Source organism: Netta rufina, assembly GCF_964035555.1.
Source record: "Netta rufina genome assembly, chromosome: 5".
Classification (NCBI taxonomy): domain Eukaryota; kingdom Metazoa; phylum Chordata; class Aves; order Anseriformes; family Anatidae; genus Netta; species Netta rufina.
In genome coordinates this window covers 21,211,564-21,229,953 of record NC_140128.1, presented here as the reverse complement: position 1 = coordinate 21,229,953, position 18,390 = coordinate 21,211,564, and the positions used below count along the sequence as shown (strand labels likewise).

Genomic DNA, 18,390 nt, shown 5'->3' with positions numbered 1-18,390 from the left:
TTAGATACTTTCCAAATAAAAATTCTGGGTCAGTCAAGAGAAAAAGGCTTTGTTTATGGTCTGTTGCTACTTACTTTTTCTTTAGTTCTACTTTTTTATTTCTATTTTTTCAATTTTTGTGTCCAAGATACCCAGAAGCAGGCTTTATCACATCTTCAGCATGCATGGGAAAGTTTGAAGCTTCCTTACACATTCTTCAGCATTTAATATGTAGGAGTGTTCAGATGACATCGTGATGTTTAGTATCAAAATGTCTTATATTTTGTGTGAACTAATGATATTATGGAGAAAAAGGTCTGTGATTCCTTTACATTACCTGTTTGCTGAATTGAGAAATCTAAGCATGTACATTCTTTCGTTCAGATAAAGGAGCCATAAATCCAGTGAATAAATAATAAATCCAGTGAATAGGAGCTGGAGAATGAGCTTTCCTAGACATAAGGAGAGAAGCTCTTCATTCTCTCTCATTAGAAAGTTGATTCTGACCCCCAGGACCGAAGGCTATCTTGATAGCAGAAACTGCATGGGTAGGAGAAAGTGCCTGCCTCTTGGAGAGAGTGTCCTGACACCCTGTTAGCACAAGTACTTCTTAGAGAAACTAAATTGTGGAGACTGTTAACTATGTTAGGCTGCCTGTCACCCTTTCTTTATTAACATTAAAGTGAAGTTAGCATTAGTAAAATGCGACAGCTTGACAGCTGTATAGGCTGACACTCTGTCCCAGTTGACAGAACTGGCTCCAGGTTAATAATGGAATTGTCATTTCATTTTCTAAACTTTGTCATATCACTCTCTTCTCTGGACATCAAGATGCCATGATGGTGAAAAACATTAGAAGTACACACCTGTCCAGTGGGAAGTGGACTGAGACAAATAATTACAGATCTTACTGAACAGTCTCTTAATAATTACAATGATGACATTTGGACTGAACTGCATAAATAGATGTAAATGTAAAAGGTTTTGTTTTATTTCAGTGCACTTAAATTTCCCATCTTTGGGAAGTAACGGTTTTGGTTTTTGCCTTTTTTTCCTCTTCTATTCCCCCTTCCCCTCCCCACAAAGCATCTTATTATAATAAGCTTATAATAATAAGCTTAAAAAAGGCTGTTACTGAAAATCAGGAAAGACCATTAGTCAAGATGAGCAAAGTGAAAACAATGTATATGCTATTTATGTGTTTTGTCAAGTTCCATAAAAGCAGAAGTGTTGTCATTGCTAGCCATACAGGGAATTACTTTCATCACCTTTTAGATTTAAAGCCAACACAGTGCACAGATCCTACCTTCTTTTTGTTGCCTTATTCCACAAATTAAGTAATTTTTCCTAAGGGCTGTAACTTTCAGCAATATGTGGATCGTAATTATCTCCTGAATGTCTTTTGCAGATAACGGCTGAAATACTTACCAAAGGAGTTTCTGTTACTTCAAATACATATTTTCAAAGAATTGTAATTAATAATTCTTTTTTGACAACACTGTTTTGATAGATAGGTTTAAATGAAAACAAAAAGCTTATTTCTGTCTGTACTGATTAAGCTTTAAAAGTCATAGCAGTATTTTCTCTATTCAGATATGTTAATTGAGGAGAAAAGAGTAGAAGAATACTACCAACTTGAAGAAAGTTGGCATTTTTAAATTCTGAAACACTTCATTGCATGCTACATACCAACCTAGTAAGCCAAACGCTATTTATTCAATTATATGTCAATGCCACACATCTCATGTTGTAAACAACTGTAGACGATAGCAGTGTGTGTGCCACTGTGGTAGCTTAACACTGATGGCCAAGTAAACTCCATCACACCATGCTCTTACTTGCCCTCCTCAAAGGAAGAGGGGGAGAAAATAGGATGAAAAGGGGCTCAAGGGTTGAGATAAGGACAAGGAGATCACTCACCAATTGTCATCATGGGAAAAACAGGCTCAGCGTAGGGAGAGTAGGCTTGTAGTAGGCTAGGGCAGTGAGAAACTAAAAGGAAACGGAAAGCATCCCCACCGACCCTCTTGTATGTCTTCTTCCCGAGTGGTGCTGGGGAATGGGGGTTGCAGTCAGTCTGTGATGTTTCATCTCCACTGCTCCTTCACGGTCACTCTCTGCCCCTGCTCCGCGTGGGGTCGCTCCCATGGGATGCCGTCCTTCTCAAACTGAGCCTGCGGGGGCTGCCCACAGAAAGCAGTTCTTCAAGCACTGCTCCCACATGGCTCCATCCCACAGGGTCCATCCATCCCCCAGGAGCAAACTGCTCCAGCACGGGTCCCCCACAGGTGGGCAGCAGCTCCCCCCAGACCCCCTTGCTCCTGCGTGGGCTCCTCTCCACGGGCTGCAGCTCCGGCCCGGGGCCTGCTCCTGCGGGGGCTCTCCATGGGCCACAGCCTCCTCCAGGCCACATCCACCTGCTCCACTGGAGGCTCCTCCATGGGCTGCAGTGTGGATATCTGCCCCATGGAGCTGCTTAGCTGAACTGGATCCTGCTTAACATCTAATAATGTACAAAACCAGCAAGATCCAGTTAAGAAGCACTGAAAACGAAGAGGAAAAAAAAAGGAATTCCACATAATTTTAAAAAAGAAAATGACTTTTGTTTTCTTTTTAAAATTTTCCACGGTGTTGGTATGGAAAAAGACTGTGATTTCTGAGATAAAGGTGTCTTCTTAAATTAACTGAAATCACAAAGTAGGTAGGTATGGCAGCATTCTTTTGTCTTTTCTGAAGAGAAATGATCAAAAAAACCCAACCCTAACCAGTGCAACCATACGAGTTGCATGTAGCATATGCTTTGATTGTAGGTATATCTGTATTCTGTCAGTGCTCTTTGTGTAAGTGTCTGTTTGCCCCTGGTTGAATATCTCTTACTTTGATGCAAATCACAGTTGCAAGGCATCTGATCTTTCCTTTTAGTTTAACAATGATTTACAATGTTTTTCTCTGTTTCTGAGCTAGCTTTTTTCTTTTATGGAGGTTGTGCATTGTTAGTATCTACAGTAAATTTTTGAAGATATTTTATGGAAGCCGTCTGAGTTTTTTTTTAAGGTAAATTTTACTTGATCTATTTTTGAATTGCAAATATTTTTAACATTAGATTTTTATACTTTTTTCAGATAGCTGTGGAGATTTATTATTTCTTTCATGCTATATTCTGGTATTTTAAATAACTGCATGAAAGGAAAAGCAAATAGGTTTAGGACAGATTAACAACAACAACCAACCATTAGTCATAACATTAGGATTTTTTTAAATTGTCAGTTGCATTTGTCCAGCTATTTGTATGTTTAAATAGTGTTTTTTCCTTTGCCAGAAAAGCTGTAGTTGACAAATGAAAATCATCATCAAGGTTATCTTAGCTTTGGATGGTCTTAGCAGTTAATCATGAAGTGCCTAACCCAGTAGACTGTACATTTAATTTAGAGACCAAAATGCAGTATGAGTTACATGTTAATGGCTCAAACTGTTTTAGTATTACTTTAAACTTAACTCTTGGCTCGTGGATATTTGACGGATTTCCTGTCCAAGCTGAAGTGAGATCATGTTCAGTGCAAGTTCTTTGAATTTTATTACTCTTTAAAAAATAGTTTCTAGGTATTGAGGAAAAAAGCTGTGATGTACACAGGCTTTGAAAACTGAGGTTCTCAGAGGTCTGGCAATAGTGGCTGAGTGTATGTTAAGCAGCACATTTGCTGTAATTGCTTCTTTTTTTTCCAGACCATTCTGAATAGGAAGAATAAACAAGCATAGAGTTCAGCTGACAATTACAAAGGATAATAAAAATCCATGTGAATAATGGTACTGCATTCACCCTCACCTCTGGGGAAAAAAGTTAAAAACAAGTTTGTGGACATGATTGAAGTATTTTGTGTTGTGTAGTTTTGTTGTTGGTTTTGTTTTTTGGAATAGGAGCACTCTTTTCCCTAGCTCTCTTTTGATTGGCACCTCTCAGAAATTGTGAGAGTTTTTTTAAAAATCATATTAATTGTCAAAAGAGAATATTTGGACTTTGCTCTTGCCTAGTATAATGTGCACTGTAATTTGGATGTAAGTGGCAAAAGGCCTTGAAGGCAGGAGGTGCAATGGAGTAAAGCAGAAAAATGCTAATTCAGACAGCCAAAGAAAAGTGCAATGTGGCAATGTGTCCGTGAGGGAGTAACTTCTTATTTTAGGCATGTATTTTGTAACTAATGCTTGTTCACAGATGCTACTACAAATATTTTCAGTGCTCTAACAGTTTACCAAGTAAATGTTATGTATTGGATGACCCGTGTATTGTTTACCACTACCAAAATCAGCATCTTCTTTATGGCTTTCTCCATGTGATCTAGTGCAAAATGGATGTTACAATACTTACTGGCCAGTTGGGTGAGGGCAATTGAACTGCAGGATGACAGCTTTGTCCAGCTACTGATACTCCTTTGCTCAGTTTTTACAGATGAAGTTCCTGTCAATAAGAGTATAGGATTCTCCCTGAGCTTGCTGTAAAATTCATGTCCTCTTTTCATGTGGGCAGGGTGGTAGCGCCTCAGTCTCTGATTACCGGCTAGTTTGTGGGCAGAAGAGGATGTGTGGCTGTTGGGAACATACACCATCTGAGCAGCTGTTCAGACTCCTCCAGGAAGGTAAGAAGCAGGCTGGAGATGGGACACAGCCAGGATCCAGACTTTAGGACAATTCTGCGCTATGATATGAATTTTAAGGATTCCTTAAAGGAAAGTCAGACTAAGGATTCTTTCGGGTTACCAGTTGCAATGAGACGTGTCACACACAACCTAAAGGAACTTCTTTATGAGGTTCATCCAAGGAGATGGCAAGTTTTTAATGTTAGTGCAACTTTAAGCATCACCAACTGAAATTCTGTAATTCTAGCAAAGACGAACAATAGCTCATTCTGCATCTTCAAGTGCAAGCTATCCTGTAATTGCAAGCATATTTTATGAAATAACAAGAAATTGCACAGAACCTGAGCAGGTCTCTGAAGATCCATAGTGGAGATGATTCTGGTTCATTAGGCTATTTATAACTTGAAAGTCTTGCCTGGAAGTTTGAAATTGATGCAATGGAAGAGGTAGCAAAAGCTACAAAAAGCATGGTAATGTGGTCAGATCAGGCCATTGGCAGCTGCGTTGAGGTCTGAATGTGGTTCCCTGCAAGTGTTCAATGCCTGCCTATCAGCAGGCGCAATTACTAGAAAAATGCAGTATGTCTTTGTGTCTTTTTCCTCCTGAACTCTATTTGTCAGTCTTTCTGGTCTGTTACTTTTCACTCCACAGTTTTCTGGGTGACATTATTTATTAAGTTAGTAAGAATCGAGGTGATATAATCCAGTCATTAATCTAATATTGGCAAGGGCAGGTTGCATTCTTAGTCATCTGTCTGGATGAGATGCACGTAGCTTAGTTATGAAGTCTGCCTTTGTAGATATCAGAGCGGGAAAAAAAAAAGGATTATGTTAAAGAGCGAATCTTTTCATCCTAAGGTCGATCTTGTAAACTGAGTTTATCAGCTGTTTTTTTAGACTTGCCTGTTTTTCTTCACTGGCTTGAAAGAGAGCCTAAGTGATTTGCTTAGGTACAAATTAACTGTATTTAAGGCTTGGGGAGATTGCACCTTGTGTCTTGTAACCCAAAATGTCTAATGCAGACCTTAGTGATACAGGTGAATGTAGGTGATGTTTTCTCTACGCAGAAATTAAAGGTTTTTGCAGTATTTCTCATTTCCTAAGCACCAGTCCACGAGTAGGGTGAGTAACAGTGCACCATGCGAGCACACCTTTCTTTTGCTGGGGATTAAGCACCTGGGGTTTTAAGAAGAAGGGCAAACATCAGGCTGCTGTTAGTTCTGTCTCTCTATTTTGCATGCTAAGTATTAAAAATATAGTTAGCATAGTTTCTATTAATGCAAAGTGCCTCAGCTCTTTGACTGAAATACAGTGAAGTTACAAGAAGAAATGAAATGCATGAATAAGATGTGCCAGTTAAACCTAAATGTGCTTGTTAGATGCGTATGTTCAAGGCATAGAAATTATTCTTCTGCACACAACTGTGAAGATAGAATTTACACTATATTTTAATGTGCGATGTGATAACATTATAGTTTCTGGAACTTCTCTGTTCAATTTGTCAGCTTTAGTTTGCATTATTTAGACAGGCTTGTGTAAACATTGCATGTATTGCTTCAAGAGTCATGCTGCGTGCATGAATTCAGTCGTATTTCATTACTTTATTGATCAAAATAACTCTACTGTTTGATATTCCTATTAACCACGTAGAGCCAAAACAGCAAAGAAGGTGTGTGCTGTGTTCTTTCTTGCCCGTCATTTGAATTGCTTTCTGAATTAAGTATGCAAACTTATTCAGCAAAGGGGAACACTGAGGCAAGTCTCATTTGCCACATTCTGTTGCTAGTTGAGGAAATAATGCTGCTAATGATTTGAATTCCTGAACTTCAGGTTGGGTTTGCTGGGCTAGCAGTTGTACCAAAGAGACAGAAAATGCACTTAATTTAAAGAATGTTGTTATAAGTCAGTACAAGCTCACTGTGAATAAATTTAGTCTGGAAATCAAAAAAAGGTTTCTGACCGTAAAGGTTCTGGATCTTCTCCATAATAAACTTCGCAATCTGCAATTACTTTTAATAAGATTTGGACAGGTTTCCTATAGATACCAGCATTAGGAGTGGACTGGAGCCAATGACCTTTGAAGTCCCTTCCAGTCCTGTGGTTTTGTGCCTGAGTTTCAGTTTGTTTGCAAGGAAATAATCACTCACCAAACAGGTATTTCATAAATAGGTCAAAAGGCTCATCAGATTCTGCAAGTCAGTAAATCACTGGTAACTGTTTGTAATATATTTTTTTGAACTTATTTTCGTGTTTCTAGGTTATTTTAAGGATTTAATTTTCACTGAACTATGTATGAATAGAATTTAAGGTAGGAGCTCCTGAAGAACTGTAGTGTACTGCTTTTCTTTTCCAAATTAGCGTGTTCAGAATTGAATCAGATTTACTTCTAATTAAAAAGTAAATTGAATCAATAATTGAATATGGAACTTAGCTTCATTTTGATGAAAGTTGGTGGGTAGTACTTCCTTGAGACCACCTTTAATTTACATTTTACTTCAAGAAATGTAAATGAGGAGATGTCCTGGATCTTCTATGTTGATGTGAAGTAAATCACTTAATGAAGATACTGTTAACTAGTTTGGGCCCCAGGGAAGTGCTTTAGAACCAGAAGACAAATCCTAATGAAATTACAGTAATTTTAAATAGCCTTCTTTACACTGCTTATGAAAGTGTCAGATGCTTAACTAACATGACTAGTCTGATTAGTGCATACTGTGCTCTGCTTTCTTAAGCGATTGTGCATACAGTCTAAGTGAAGTTTTTTTTTATTGCTGCTGTTACAGTTACCTCTGTGGTTATCAGAGGCAGCACCTGTGGTCTCGCTTCTTTTTCTAAGAAGCACTGTCCTCAGTGTCAGTAGAAGGATGTGATACCAAATTTCAGTATTCTCACAAACAGGAGCAACAAAAGTAACTTTAAAAAAATTTACTAGAGGGAAATAATGTAGTGGTTTTGTTCCGTAATCCAGTTCAGAACAAAAATTAAAATAGTAGAGAGAGACCTATTACACCCTCAGCACCGGCTTCTTGGTTATGTTGCCTTTCATTCTGTGGAAAAAGCCATCCAAGTTATCCACAAGCTTAGTTTTAACTCACATGTGACAGAAGTTGAAATTTTTGTACAGGGAGTTTGTGTTCAAGGCAGCCTAAACTCTGCAAAATACCATTGAATCTTTTCATCTTTTGAGATTTTCCCTTTGGGTAAGGTTCTCTAGCAACAGGTTATTAGCGTAAAACAAAACAAAACAAAACAAAACCTTTCCCAAATAAGCTGTTTATGGTTATATTGGATGTTTGCATTGTGCCTAGTTTGATTTGTTTAAAAAAAGTTGTTGGACCAGAAAATGGTCAGTTAAGTTCTGCTGACTGCATGTTAACTTCTCCATGAAGATATACAGAATGTTAACTGAGCCAATATCTTTTTTTAAAAAAAAGCAGAAACAAAACCTGCCATGTGAAACAACTACTGTGTATGTGTGAACACATAAGACACAAATTCTAGTTTTCTAGTTTTGTTTGAAGAGACAGCTATGATAAGCACTTTGTCTAAGTATTGGAAGATCTTTATTGAGCCTAAATATGTAGGGTGCACGCATTTTGTGGAATTAACCCTGTATTTCAGCATTGTCTGTGAAGTGTAACCCCACACTTCATTGGAATGACTGGCTAAGGTGTTGTAGATGTAACTGGAAGCGTTCTATGTTATTCTTTGCTGTGTCATTGAAAGCAGGTCAACTTGGGAAAACCAGCAAATTATTTGGATGCCAGAGTTTTAGAGAACAATAGGGAAATTGCATTTGCTTAGTACATTACATATGCTGTTCAGTTTTTGGACTTGTGTCTAATATTATGTAAGGCAGAGATTGGCAGCTTTTCAGGAGCGAGGTGCCAGATTGTATTTTTCTTTTGCAAATTAGAGGTTAAGCACACTGGTGGAAAACATTCACATGTGCTGTCAGGCAATGTTTGGAAACGGCTGACTGTCACGCAGATGAGATGCCACCATGCAGCACATGGCTTGCACAGGGCTGTGGTGAGGGGCAAGGCTGCCTGTCCCACTGCTCCAAACTGGGAGGCCTCTTAGGGACATCAAAGCTCCCAGTATGCAGTCCCAGGTGATGACTAGGGAAATCTATACGTGTCTTCCTTTGACAGGTACACCAAAGGGTGGCAACTGCAGGCCCATGTGTCTGAAATTATATATCGTAATTGCTTTCAGCGTGAAGGTGGGCACAAATTTCTCCTGTGAGGTTAATGTGATACAACTTAGCAGAGATATTTTTATAACATACTTAGGAGACTGGCTGATCACTGTAAAACCAGAACTAATCAATTGCTCACTAATGTGATGCTTTATAACCCATTTTTTAAAAATAGGGATGGATATGAGCATATTATTGATGCAAGTGTTAAGAAAACAATATTTGAAGCCCCTGAGCATATGCAAAAAGATGCAGACACAGCTCTTTGTGAAGTGATAGGGAATATTTTAACGGCAATATCGGTTTTGCAGGCTGTGTTAGTCATGAAATGATGTAACATAGTAATGTGTAGACTTCCTATGTTCTTACCTCTAACAAAGAGCTCTATCTGTTCTGAGTAGTTAATAATTCTTAGGAGCCCTAATTATCAGGGAACTTGGGGTCATGCCTGACTGGTGAGCAATAGGGCGCTATTTTTCCCCAAACATTATGCAAGTGTGTATGCATCGGTCTATTTTAGAATCATTCATACAGCCACGATCATGTTAGACTTCCTTGGTGCTGTGCCTGGAATAACTGGTTTCAAGTTTGTGCCTGCCAGTTGTGGTATCCGAAAGCCCAGCAGGTTTAGAAAGAAAGAAGCTAATGGCAGATAGCTGCCTCTTGCTTTTAGTGCAAGGTTTGAGGTTAAATCAAAAGCTTTCAGATGGCATGGAACAGTTACTGTGTACGTATTTCCAGAATATCACCATTGCAAATTGTGAGCGTGTGGACCATGTTATCGTCTGTTTGTGGTCATATAACAACTAGAGCCATTTTCTCATTTAGAAAATATAAATGTGTTCTACGTAGATATTTTCATCTTATATTTTTCTAAGTTATTTTTATCACTCTGCATTATATTTCAGTTGTTTTTATCACTGCATAATAAAGAAACTGTAATTTTATTTCTTAAAAAGTATTGAACAGCCAAAATATTTAGCGGTTTTGAATCATAATATAAACTTCAATGATGTTTCATGTTTTCTTTTCCCAGGAGCTGTGATCATCTCCACTCCACAAGATGTGGCTTTATTGGATGCACGCAAGGGAGCTGAAATGTTTAGAAAAGTCCATGTACCTGTAAGCATCTATATTAAAAATACCTATAGATTTTTTTAAAAACGTGGAAAATTTCCATATGCTGTAATAGGTGAACAATCTATTCACGAATCATTTTAATCTCATAAATTCTTGTTTGGGGGAAAAAATAAATTAGAATCTGCCTTATATCTGAATCAGAAGTTTACTTTAACAGAAGGGAAAGAAGAATTTTGTCAGAATTAGGTGGTAATAGTATTTAATTTCTTTTACAACAGTTTTTTAATCACCTGGAATATGTCAGACAGCTAACCAGACAGAGATGATTTATAAAGCCATCTGTGTTTTCCAAATACATTGTCTTACTATATCCTCAATATATGTTCTCTTCATCTCTGTGTTAGAGCTCAAATTTGAAATTTCTTGAGATGTGGAAAAAAACACCTTCATTTTAAGAAGGAAATTTAAGATTTTGGGAAGATATGTGCATACCTAATTGTCACTTTGCCTTTTGAAAGGCTTTGTGACTGTTACACCAGCAAGTCCATCTTTGTTGCTTTGTTTCTCATTAGGCTTAGAGTTAATGTGGTAGCTTGCTTGTTTGGGAAATGAAATGTTTAAAACTATCCCCAATATTCATGTGGATTGAAATGGAGGGAAAATGAGGAAATATTAGAAAGGTAACAAATTTGACTTGATTTCTTGTTTTTTTAATATTCTGGAAGTTTTCACTGATAATTGTGTTTTTTCACTGAACTGGTTTGAATTAATATTTTAGATCTAAATTGAAGAACTACAAAAAATGATTTGAAATAATGTAAGAAGCATATATTTTTGTTTATTATTCTTATATTAATTTTTAAAAATAAGCTACTAATTAAACGGATTTTCTAGGTAAAAATTTGATTAAATTGCTGTAAGGTCTTGACAGTGTTACAAGTTGCTAAGTAACTGAATGTTATACTCTGGAGTATGTTCACGAAGAGACTCATTTTTCATTTGAAATGTGCATTTGATGAGAAAATACAAACTGAAATGCTTCCCTATTTTAAATAGCAAAGAAAAAAAAGCCATTTACTGTACTTAATTTAAAAAAAAATGTATATTTTATGGCTTATCTGTGTGAAGGTCACTTCTACTGTCTATTAAGAAAGGGAAATTTCTTGAGTGGCTAGTGCATTCTTTAAGTTTTTAGAAAAGCAACAGAAATCGTGAGGAGACTGCTTTGCCTTTTTTGTTTTAATTTACAGGATAGATTATCAAAAGAAATAAATAGATAAATTCCTTATAATTAACTATTCATGAAGTATCTTTGCACCAAAATGAAAGCAGCATTTATTGTTTGCTATTAAAAAAAAATACATGCATACATATATATAGATACAGATATACATGTAGATATGACAGAAGAAAAGCATATGAAATGCTTTGTTTTGATTTTGTTCGGATTTGCTAAAATCATGCAAGACGATCTTCCTCATATAAAATCGTATTCAATTTAGTACTTCACTGAATTTTCCTTCCTGTAAGAAATTATCCAGATTTCTTTCTAAGTCAGTTTTCTTCAGTGCTCCTTGAAGAGAATGGCTTCCACAAAATCATGTGTTCTATGACCAACTTGGCTGCTGTTTATTTGACTGCTGGTAGATAGGATTTTAAGTATCTGTTTAGATTTGATGGAGTCCTCAGATCTGTCTTACTCGAATGATAAGCCACAGCAAAGCAGTTGTGCCAGATGCTGAGTTTGAATGCTCTCAAGCCAGTCATCTGTTGTTATTTGGTGCTTTACTTTTTTTCTCACCTTGTATGTGCATCAGTGTAGATGTCTCATTTACCTCAGTGTTAAAGCAGATCCTGCTTATGTATTACATTTAGTTTTAAGTCTAAAATAATAATTTCAAACCTGGGGTTTTCATCAAAGAGGTGAAATATGTGGGGCCATATTAAAATTGTGTGTCCTAATCATGCAGTTGACTCAGTAAAAAAATCTGATCTTTAAAATCTTTTTTTTTTTTTTAAAAAAAAAAAAGCAATCGCAGAGAGTCTACTTTCCAAAGAAGTTGAGAGTCTGCTAAGCTGTGAGTCATTGAGTGTGCTTGCTTCTATTCCATAAACCGGAGTCTCCCTTGTGCACATAGGCATCTATACACCACCTTCCCATCACTGCTTCAGTCATTAGTTACCAGAGCCTCACATTACATCCATACAGTATTACCAAAGTAAAGTCACAGTTGTTAGCGTTGTTTGTCCCGTACTGAATTAAAATTAAATGACAGAAGGATTTAATTGAAATCTGTCATTGAGAGTCAGCATGGGAGCCAGGATTACAGTGCAGGTCTTACTTTAAGTCTTAGGACGTAGTCATTAGAGGAAGAGTCCCATCTCTTGCAAAGTGCAGTGTACCAGGTAAGGCAGGACGTGGTGAAGTGATACTGGCTACTGTCACCACGAACTCTCAAGACTTTGTCCCATTATGTGAGTTTAGCTGTCATTTTAATAGATCCTAGAGGCTTTCTCTGGGCTGTTGACAGAGAAAATGAAAAAACCCACATTAGTAACTTGGAGTATTTAGGAAAAAATTGCCTGTTTTCACATTCTGAAATTGAGTTCAGTTGGGTAGGGTTTATGATAAAAGCATATCCCTGAAAGCAAATGAGAAGGCTTTAATTAAATCTGCAACTTTCCTCGTAGCTTCCTTGAGTTGGAAGGATTCATTGTGGATTTCCCAGGTTTCAAAGAAACTGTGTAAATACAGCTATGTATTTCCTTCTAAGATGTATAAAAAGTTGTTTAATTAGATACGTACTTGTTGGTATTTTTGTAGCTTACAGTACCTAGCCAAGATTATGGCTTCATATAGGGAGCTGCAGTTAGAACTAAAAATTTCTTGTCAGAAGAAAAAAACTAGGAAGACAGAAATATGAATGTGCATATTCACTTGAAGCACTAAAACATCAAGTGACATACTTCCATAGGAAGTCTATGGCAAACTGGAATTGTAACCCTCACCACTTCAGTTCAAGTCAGACTGGAGTCAGACCTCACCGCCAGCTGTTCTTAAAGTACAGGGAATGACTTAGGTGGGTTTCTCAGGCATTCTTTCTTTGTATAGAGAGAGCAGTTATATGTGGATTTGGGCACGATTTGTAGTTTAACCAAAAGGTTAGTTGAATGTAAGGAATAAGTAAGCATTCAGAAACAGCGCGTATGCAGGTCATTGATAATGAAAAGTAAGTTGCCTCTTACTTCTTGATGGATGTCTTTTTACAATTCAGAAAAATAATTTGACCAAATGAAGTTCAGTATTGTGACTGTCTTGTATTCTGGCACCATAGGCTAGCTCCTGTACTGTGGAGCATCTAGTCATAGTTTTCATGTTGTTACTGAGCCAAGTTTGCAGGGAAATGCTCAGGAAGAGGAACTCTCTATGGATAAGAATCAGACTCGTAGGTACCTACGGGATAGTTTGTGCAAACAGTCAGAGCTGCTTTGAAGCTTTTCCAGATGTATTATTTGAGCAGGGAAATGAGTTATTACTCACTGTATTAGCAAGACCAATTACTTTGTCTGTAGATTTAAAAGCTCTGAAAACAATAGTGATATCTCTTCTTTCTCTAAATGTCTGCAGAAATATGCTTGTTAAAAATAGACTTCAGCACTAAAGGTGTGTGTGTTTGGACAGATTGTGTATCAAATTGGGTATTTATAATTGGCAACTAATATTCCAAAAATCTATTCCTATGCCAGAAGAACAATTTATACATCAGTAATCACTGTACATGCACTGCTCACTGGTTGGATGACAGATAGGAATAAAGCTGAGAAAGTAAAAGTGACTGTGTAATGCTGAAATGTCATTTGCTTTTAGAGAGATTTGTTGGAATGGAAACAAAAAAGGACATTGAATAAGACCTCTAAAACTGATTTAGCATTGGGGATACAGTTGTATCTCAGTATTTGTGGTAACTGTGGCAGAAAGACTTCTTCAGTTATTAGGTTATCTCAACTAACAAAAGAGCTGAAATATTTCTAAGCTATTTGCAAAACAATAGTAGACTACATGACTTTGATTATGAATTCACTGTATCATACGTGTTGTACAACTACATTGAGGAGAACAAAATGTTCAAAACCCAAGACATCTGGATGTGGATGAATTCATTTAGAGCATAAATATTAAGATCTTTTTTTCCTTTGTTCTGCAGATAATGGCTTCCCTGTATCATAGTTAAAATGCTGTTTTTTTTTCCATCAAATAATGTTCCCTCCAGTATTCTCCAGTTTGTCAACACAGTGAAAATTCCATGACCTTAATTTAAGGAGAGCAGGATGAATGCCTCCTCAGAGGTCAACAGGAAGAAGACTGTGGCTGTACACCCTTGTTACACCTTTGTGCCATGTACTCACACTTAGTATGCCATAAGTCATATTAGTTTAAGAACTGGATGAAAAAAAATATCTGTGGTGATGTACCAGCAAGTAGAAATTTGTTCCTCTTGCTTCTCTAGCAGTCCCTGGGAGACAGTGGGAAATGAGGAAACTGTATTGTTAAATTCAAAGTAGGTAATCTCTCTTTTTTTAAGTGTATATATATATATATATATATATATATATATATATTATTATTTTTTTTACTGTTCCTTAAAATGTTCCTTGCTGTAAACCCTTTGAGAGCTTTACATAAATAAAGGAAAACACAGAAGTTGGTATGAAACACGTAACAGTGGTACGTGTAGCTTAAAAAAAAAAAAAAAAAAAAAAAGGTATTGCCTTTTGATCAGTTTTAACTTTGATATATGGAAATTTTTAAGATATTGTAAATAACATGCCTTTACTTGCAGTGCTACCTCCATATTCTTTCAGTTAAGTCTTTATTTTCACTTCTGGTGCCAAAAGTTGTACGGCCACTGTTAATTGATTAACTTAAGACTTGTTGCTTACATTGAACCAACATCCTTTTAGATATGTTTCATTGCCACAGAGGATACATTACTATCCTAATAACTTTGCCAAAGTACAGAACTAGAATGTTCTGGGAAATTTTAGAAAGCACAGAATACCACAAGGTATATAGCAGCTTTTCTGTACTTTAAAATATAATCATGTTTTTACAACTCAGCTATAATGTATGTGACATACTTAAGTAGCATAAAGATTGTGAGATGAAATTGAGTAGCATGGAACCTCTTAAAGCAAATCTTTTGTTGATTAGCAAAGAGGTAGAAATTTTCAAGTGTTTTTGTGCTGTTGTCATCACTTTTGAGAAGTTCTGCTCTACTTCAGTGAACAGTCTTGTTTACTAGGTGAATAAACTACGATCAATTTTATCATTAGCATTATTGTACATTGTGAAAGAAGATACTTTTGTGCCTGATCTGGCCAATTTTCAGGACATATTTTGCATGTATACTGTTGAACACCTGGCACCAGCAGAAAGGTACCTAATACATGTGTATTAGATTTTTATGCTGTAGTTTTGCAACTTTCTTTCACATAATTATTTCTGTTGTTTGACCTTTAAAATGTTTCCTTCTCTACAGAAGAATAGCAAATCTGGTTCTTTTTGTAAACATTTCACTATAGGATAATTTACGAAAAAATCTTGAAAGCATGTCTGATTGTCATTTCTTGTAATGGTATGTTTTTATTTTGCTCCTTGAAATTGCAAATTACAAAGCTATAAAACAGTACCTGAAAACTCTTCCAGTATTCAGAGTTCAGGAAATATAATATACATCTCCTCGTCTGGGAGGGGGACCTCTTAGATCTGTTCAAGAGGTACTACTCTTGACAAAGAAGCTATAATATTTGAGAGATATAATTACAGAAAATTTTAAATAATGTACAAATGATAGCAAAACTGAGACAGTAAAAGCTGATAATGATTTGTTGATTCTGTGTTGATCATCTCTTCTTTGTTGTCAGCGATGAGTAACAACTGATGCTTGAATCCCAGGTTTCAACATTACTTCTTTTTAATTCAACAGGTTTTAGGACTAGTACAAAATATGAGTGTTTTCCAGTGTCCCAAATGTAAACATGAGACACATATTTTTGGAGCTGATGGTGTAAGAGATCTAGCAAAAACCCTTGGATTGGATGTTCTAGGTAAGGATGTAGAAAAAGCTTTTTAATGGCATGAACTGAACTACAGAACTGCACAACTCTAAATTACTGTATATTCACGTTCAAATGGAATAGAATTAAAAGTCTAAGTAGATGAATGTCCCTGTTGTTTCATGCTCTGATTCTTATCAGGATCATTCTTGTTAATGGGATATGGACTGGATATGCAAATTCTTGAATTGCATCTTAAATCTCATTTGAATTACAAACAATACAGAACATGGATTATTTTGGTAATGATGTCTATATTACCTGAAATTCATTGTTATAATATGCTATGCTATCCTGTAAAATTTAGACCTTAGAACTCTGTTTGATAATGCCAATAGAAGTTTCCTTATTTATTTAATTTAAATGAATTGTGTGTGTGAAATAAATATGTTAATTGAAATTCAGTTCATTGGAATAGTTTCTATAGTTAATATAATAGTTTCTATAGCTGATATGAAGATACCTTTACTCTAGCATGGAAGCAAACACACTAATGATTATATTTAAGTGTTGAGATGAAAAGAATGTGCTGAATTGCAAAATGTTGTTTCAAAAGAAAATTTATGTTTAAAACAGAAATTGTCCATGATTAAATCATCTGGCGTGCATATAAGCTAAAATATACATCGATCAAAATGTATGTTGCTGCTTTAAAAAGGCATATTTCAACCTGTGCTTTCAGTATAAAAAAAAAAACACAGCGTAATTAAGTTGGTAAATGGGATAATTGCATGTGTTAATGATGTGTTTCCATGTATTACTATAATTATCTCAATGATTTTCCATAGCTAATTCATTAAAAGAACCAGGAAGCTCACTTAGATCAACACAAAAACATCAAGGTGTGACACAAACTTAAGATAACACAGCAACATATAATTAAAAGACATGCATTTGGGCTATCTTTTAGTCTTATGAATATATAATGAGCTGCGATCAGAGCCCAAGGGGACTTCTACAGCCTTGGGTTATGTGGATGGATGCAAATGTTCTGCAAGAAGTTGAGTCAAACATGCATTTAGATACACAGGCACAGATGATGTGCTGTGTTGTTGGTCTCGTAAATGTTTTTGTTTTATTCCCTAACAAGGCAGAACCTATTGTAATAGTGATTAATAAGGAGAGGTGTGAGAGATTGCAGGTTTAGCAGGGGATGGTCAAAACATATGAAAAAAAAACAGTGAAATTTCCCTTAGTCTAGCCTTTCAATGACAGTTTGAAGATTAAGAAAAATGCCCCACGGGTTAAATTTAGAATCACAATACTTGATCTGATTAGTATGCTCATACTTCCAAGGGTGACCATTGCACAGCAATACCATATGATATTATAAAAATTTCTGTTTACAGATTATATGTTAATCTATCCTAAATGGTAATTTTATCCTACTGCTATTGAATTGCACCCAAAAGCTTTGAGAGATTTTATCCATCTATAAATTTATTTGGCTTATGTTTTGCTGTTCTCTTTGTTCAGTTCAGGACCTAGTCATCTTAGAAGATCTAAGTTCTTAGTTTCATTAGTACCCAACAAAGTCTGCAAGCTAACAGTGTGCAGGGTAGAAAAGTATTTTCCTATTTGCTCACGCTCTGCTGCCTTTGATTGAAAACTTCTTTTATTTTTGTTTGACAGAAGACAATTGGGAGTCACCAGTCACCTTCAGAGTGTAGTTCAATATTTCAAGTATTTTTAATTGCCTTTTCTTTTTTATTCTTCCCTATAGGAAAGAGTGAGTCTCTGAGAAAGACTTTGCATTGCTAATTTTTCTCTCTGTCTCAGAAACTCCCATTTTCTTTTTTTTTTTTATTTGAGTTACCAGAACTATGACCAGAAAGTTAAGCAAATTTACATACTGCGAAGATACTGAGTACTATACACACCGTAGAATCACAGAATGGTTTAGGTTAGAAGGGACCTTAAAGACCATCCAGTTCGAATCCCCCTGCCATGGGCAGGACACCTCCCACCAGATCAGGTTGCCAGAAGCCCCATCCAGCCTGGCCTTGAACACCTTTGGGGATGGGGCATCCACAGCTTTTCTGGGCAGCCTGTTCCAGCGCCTCATCACTCTTTGAGTAAAGAATTTCTTTATTGCATTTGATCTAAATCTACCCACTTTTAGTTTAAAGCCAATCCCCTTTTTCCTATCCCTACACCCCCTGACAGAGTTCCTGTAGGCCCCCTGTAGCAGCCTTCTGTTGCCTGTAAGGTCTTCCCAGAGCCTTCTTTTCTCCAGGCTGAACAACCCCAGCTCCCTCAGCCTATCTTTGTAGGAGGGGTGCCTCAGCCTTTTGATCATCTTCAACACCCTCCTCTGTATTCATTCTAATACATCCATGTCCTTCTTGTGCTGCAGGTCTTAGAGCTGAATGGGGTACTCCAG

At 36.5% G+C, this 18,390-nt stretch overlaps 1 protein-coding gene across 5 annotated transcripts in view; it reads left to right on the top strand.

Annotated features, from left to right (window-relative positions):
- NUBPL (NUBP iron-sulfur cluster assembly factor, mitochondrial) overlaps positions 1-18,390 on the top strand; it is an 89,581-nt gene that overhangs the window by 55,878 nt on the left and 15,313 nt on the right. For all 5 annotated transcript variants that reach the window (XM_084287007.1, XM_084287008.1, XM_084287006.1 and 2 more), the window contains 2 exons: positions 9,847-9,932; positions 15,878-15,998. In XM_084287007.1, coding sequence (XP_084143133.1) covers positions 9,847-9,932; positions 15,878-15,998 — 207 coding nt within the window. The remainder of the gene's footprint in view (positions 1-9,846; positions 9,933-15,877; positions 15,999-18,390) is intronic.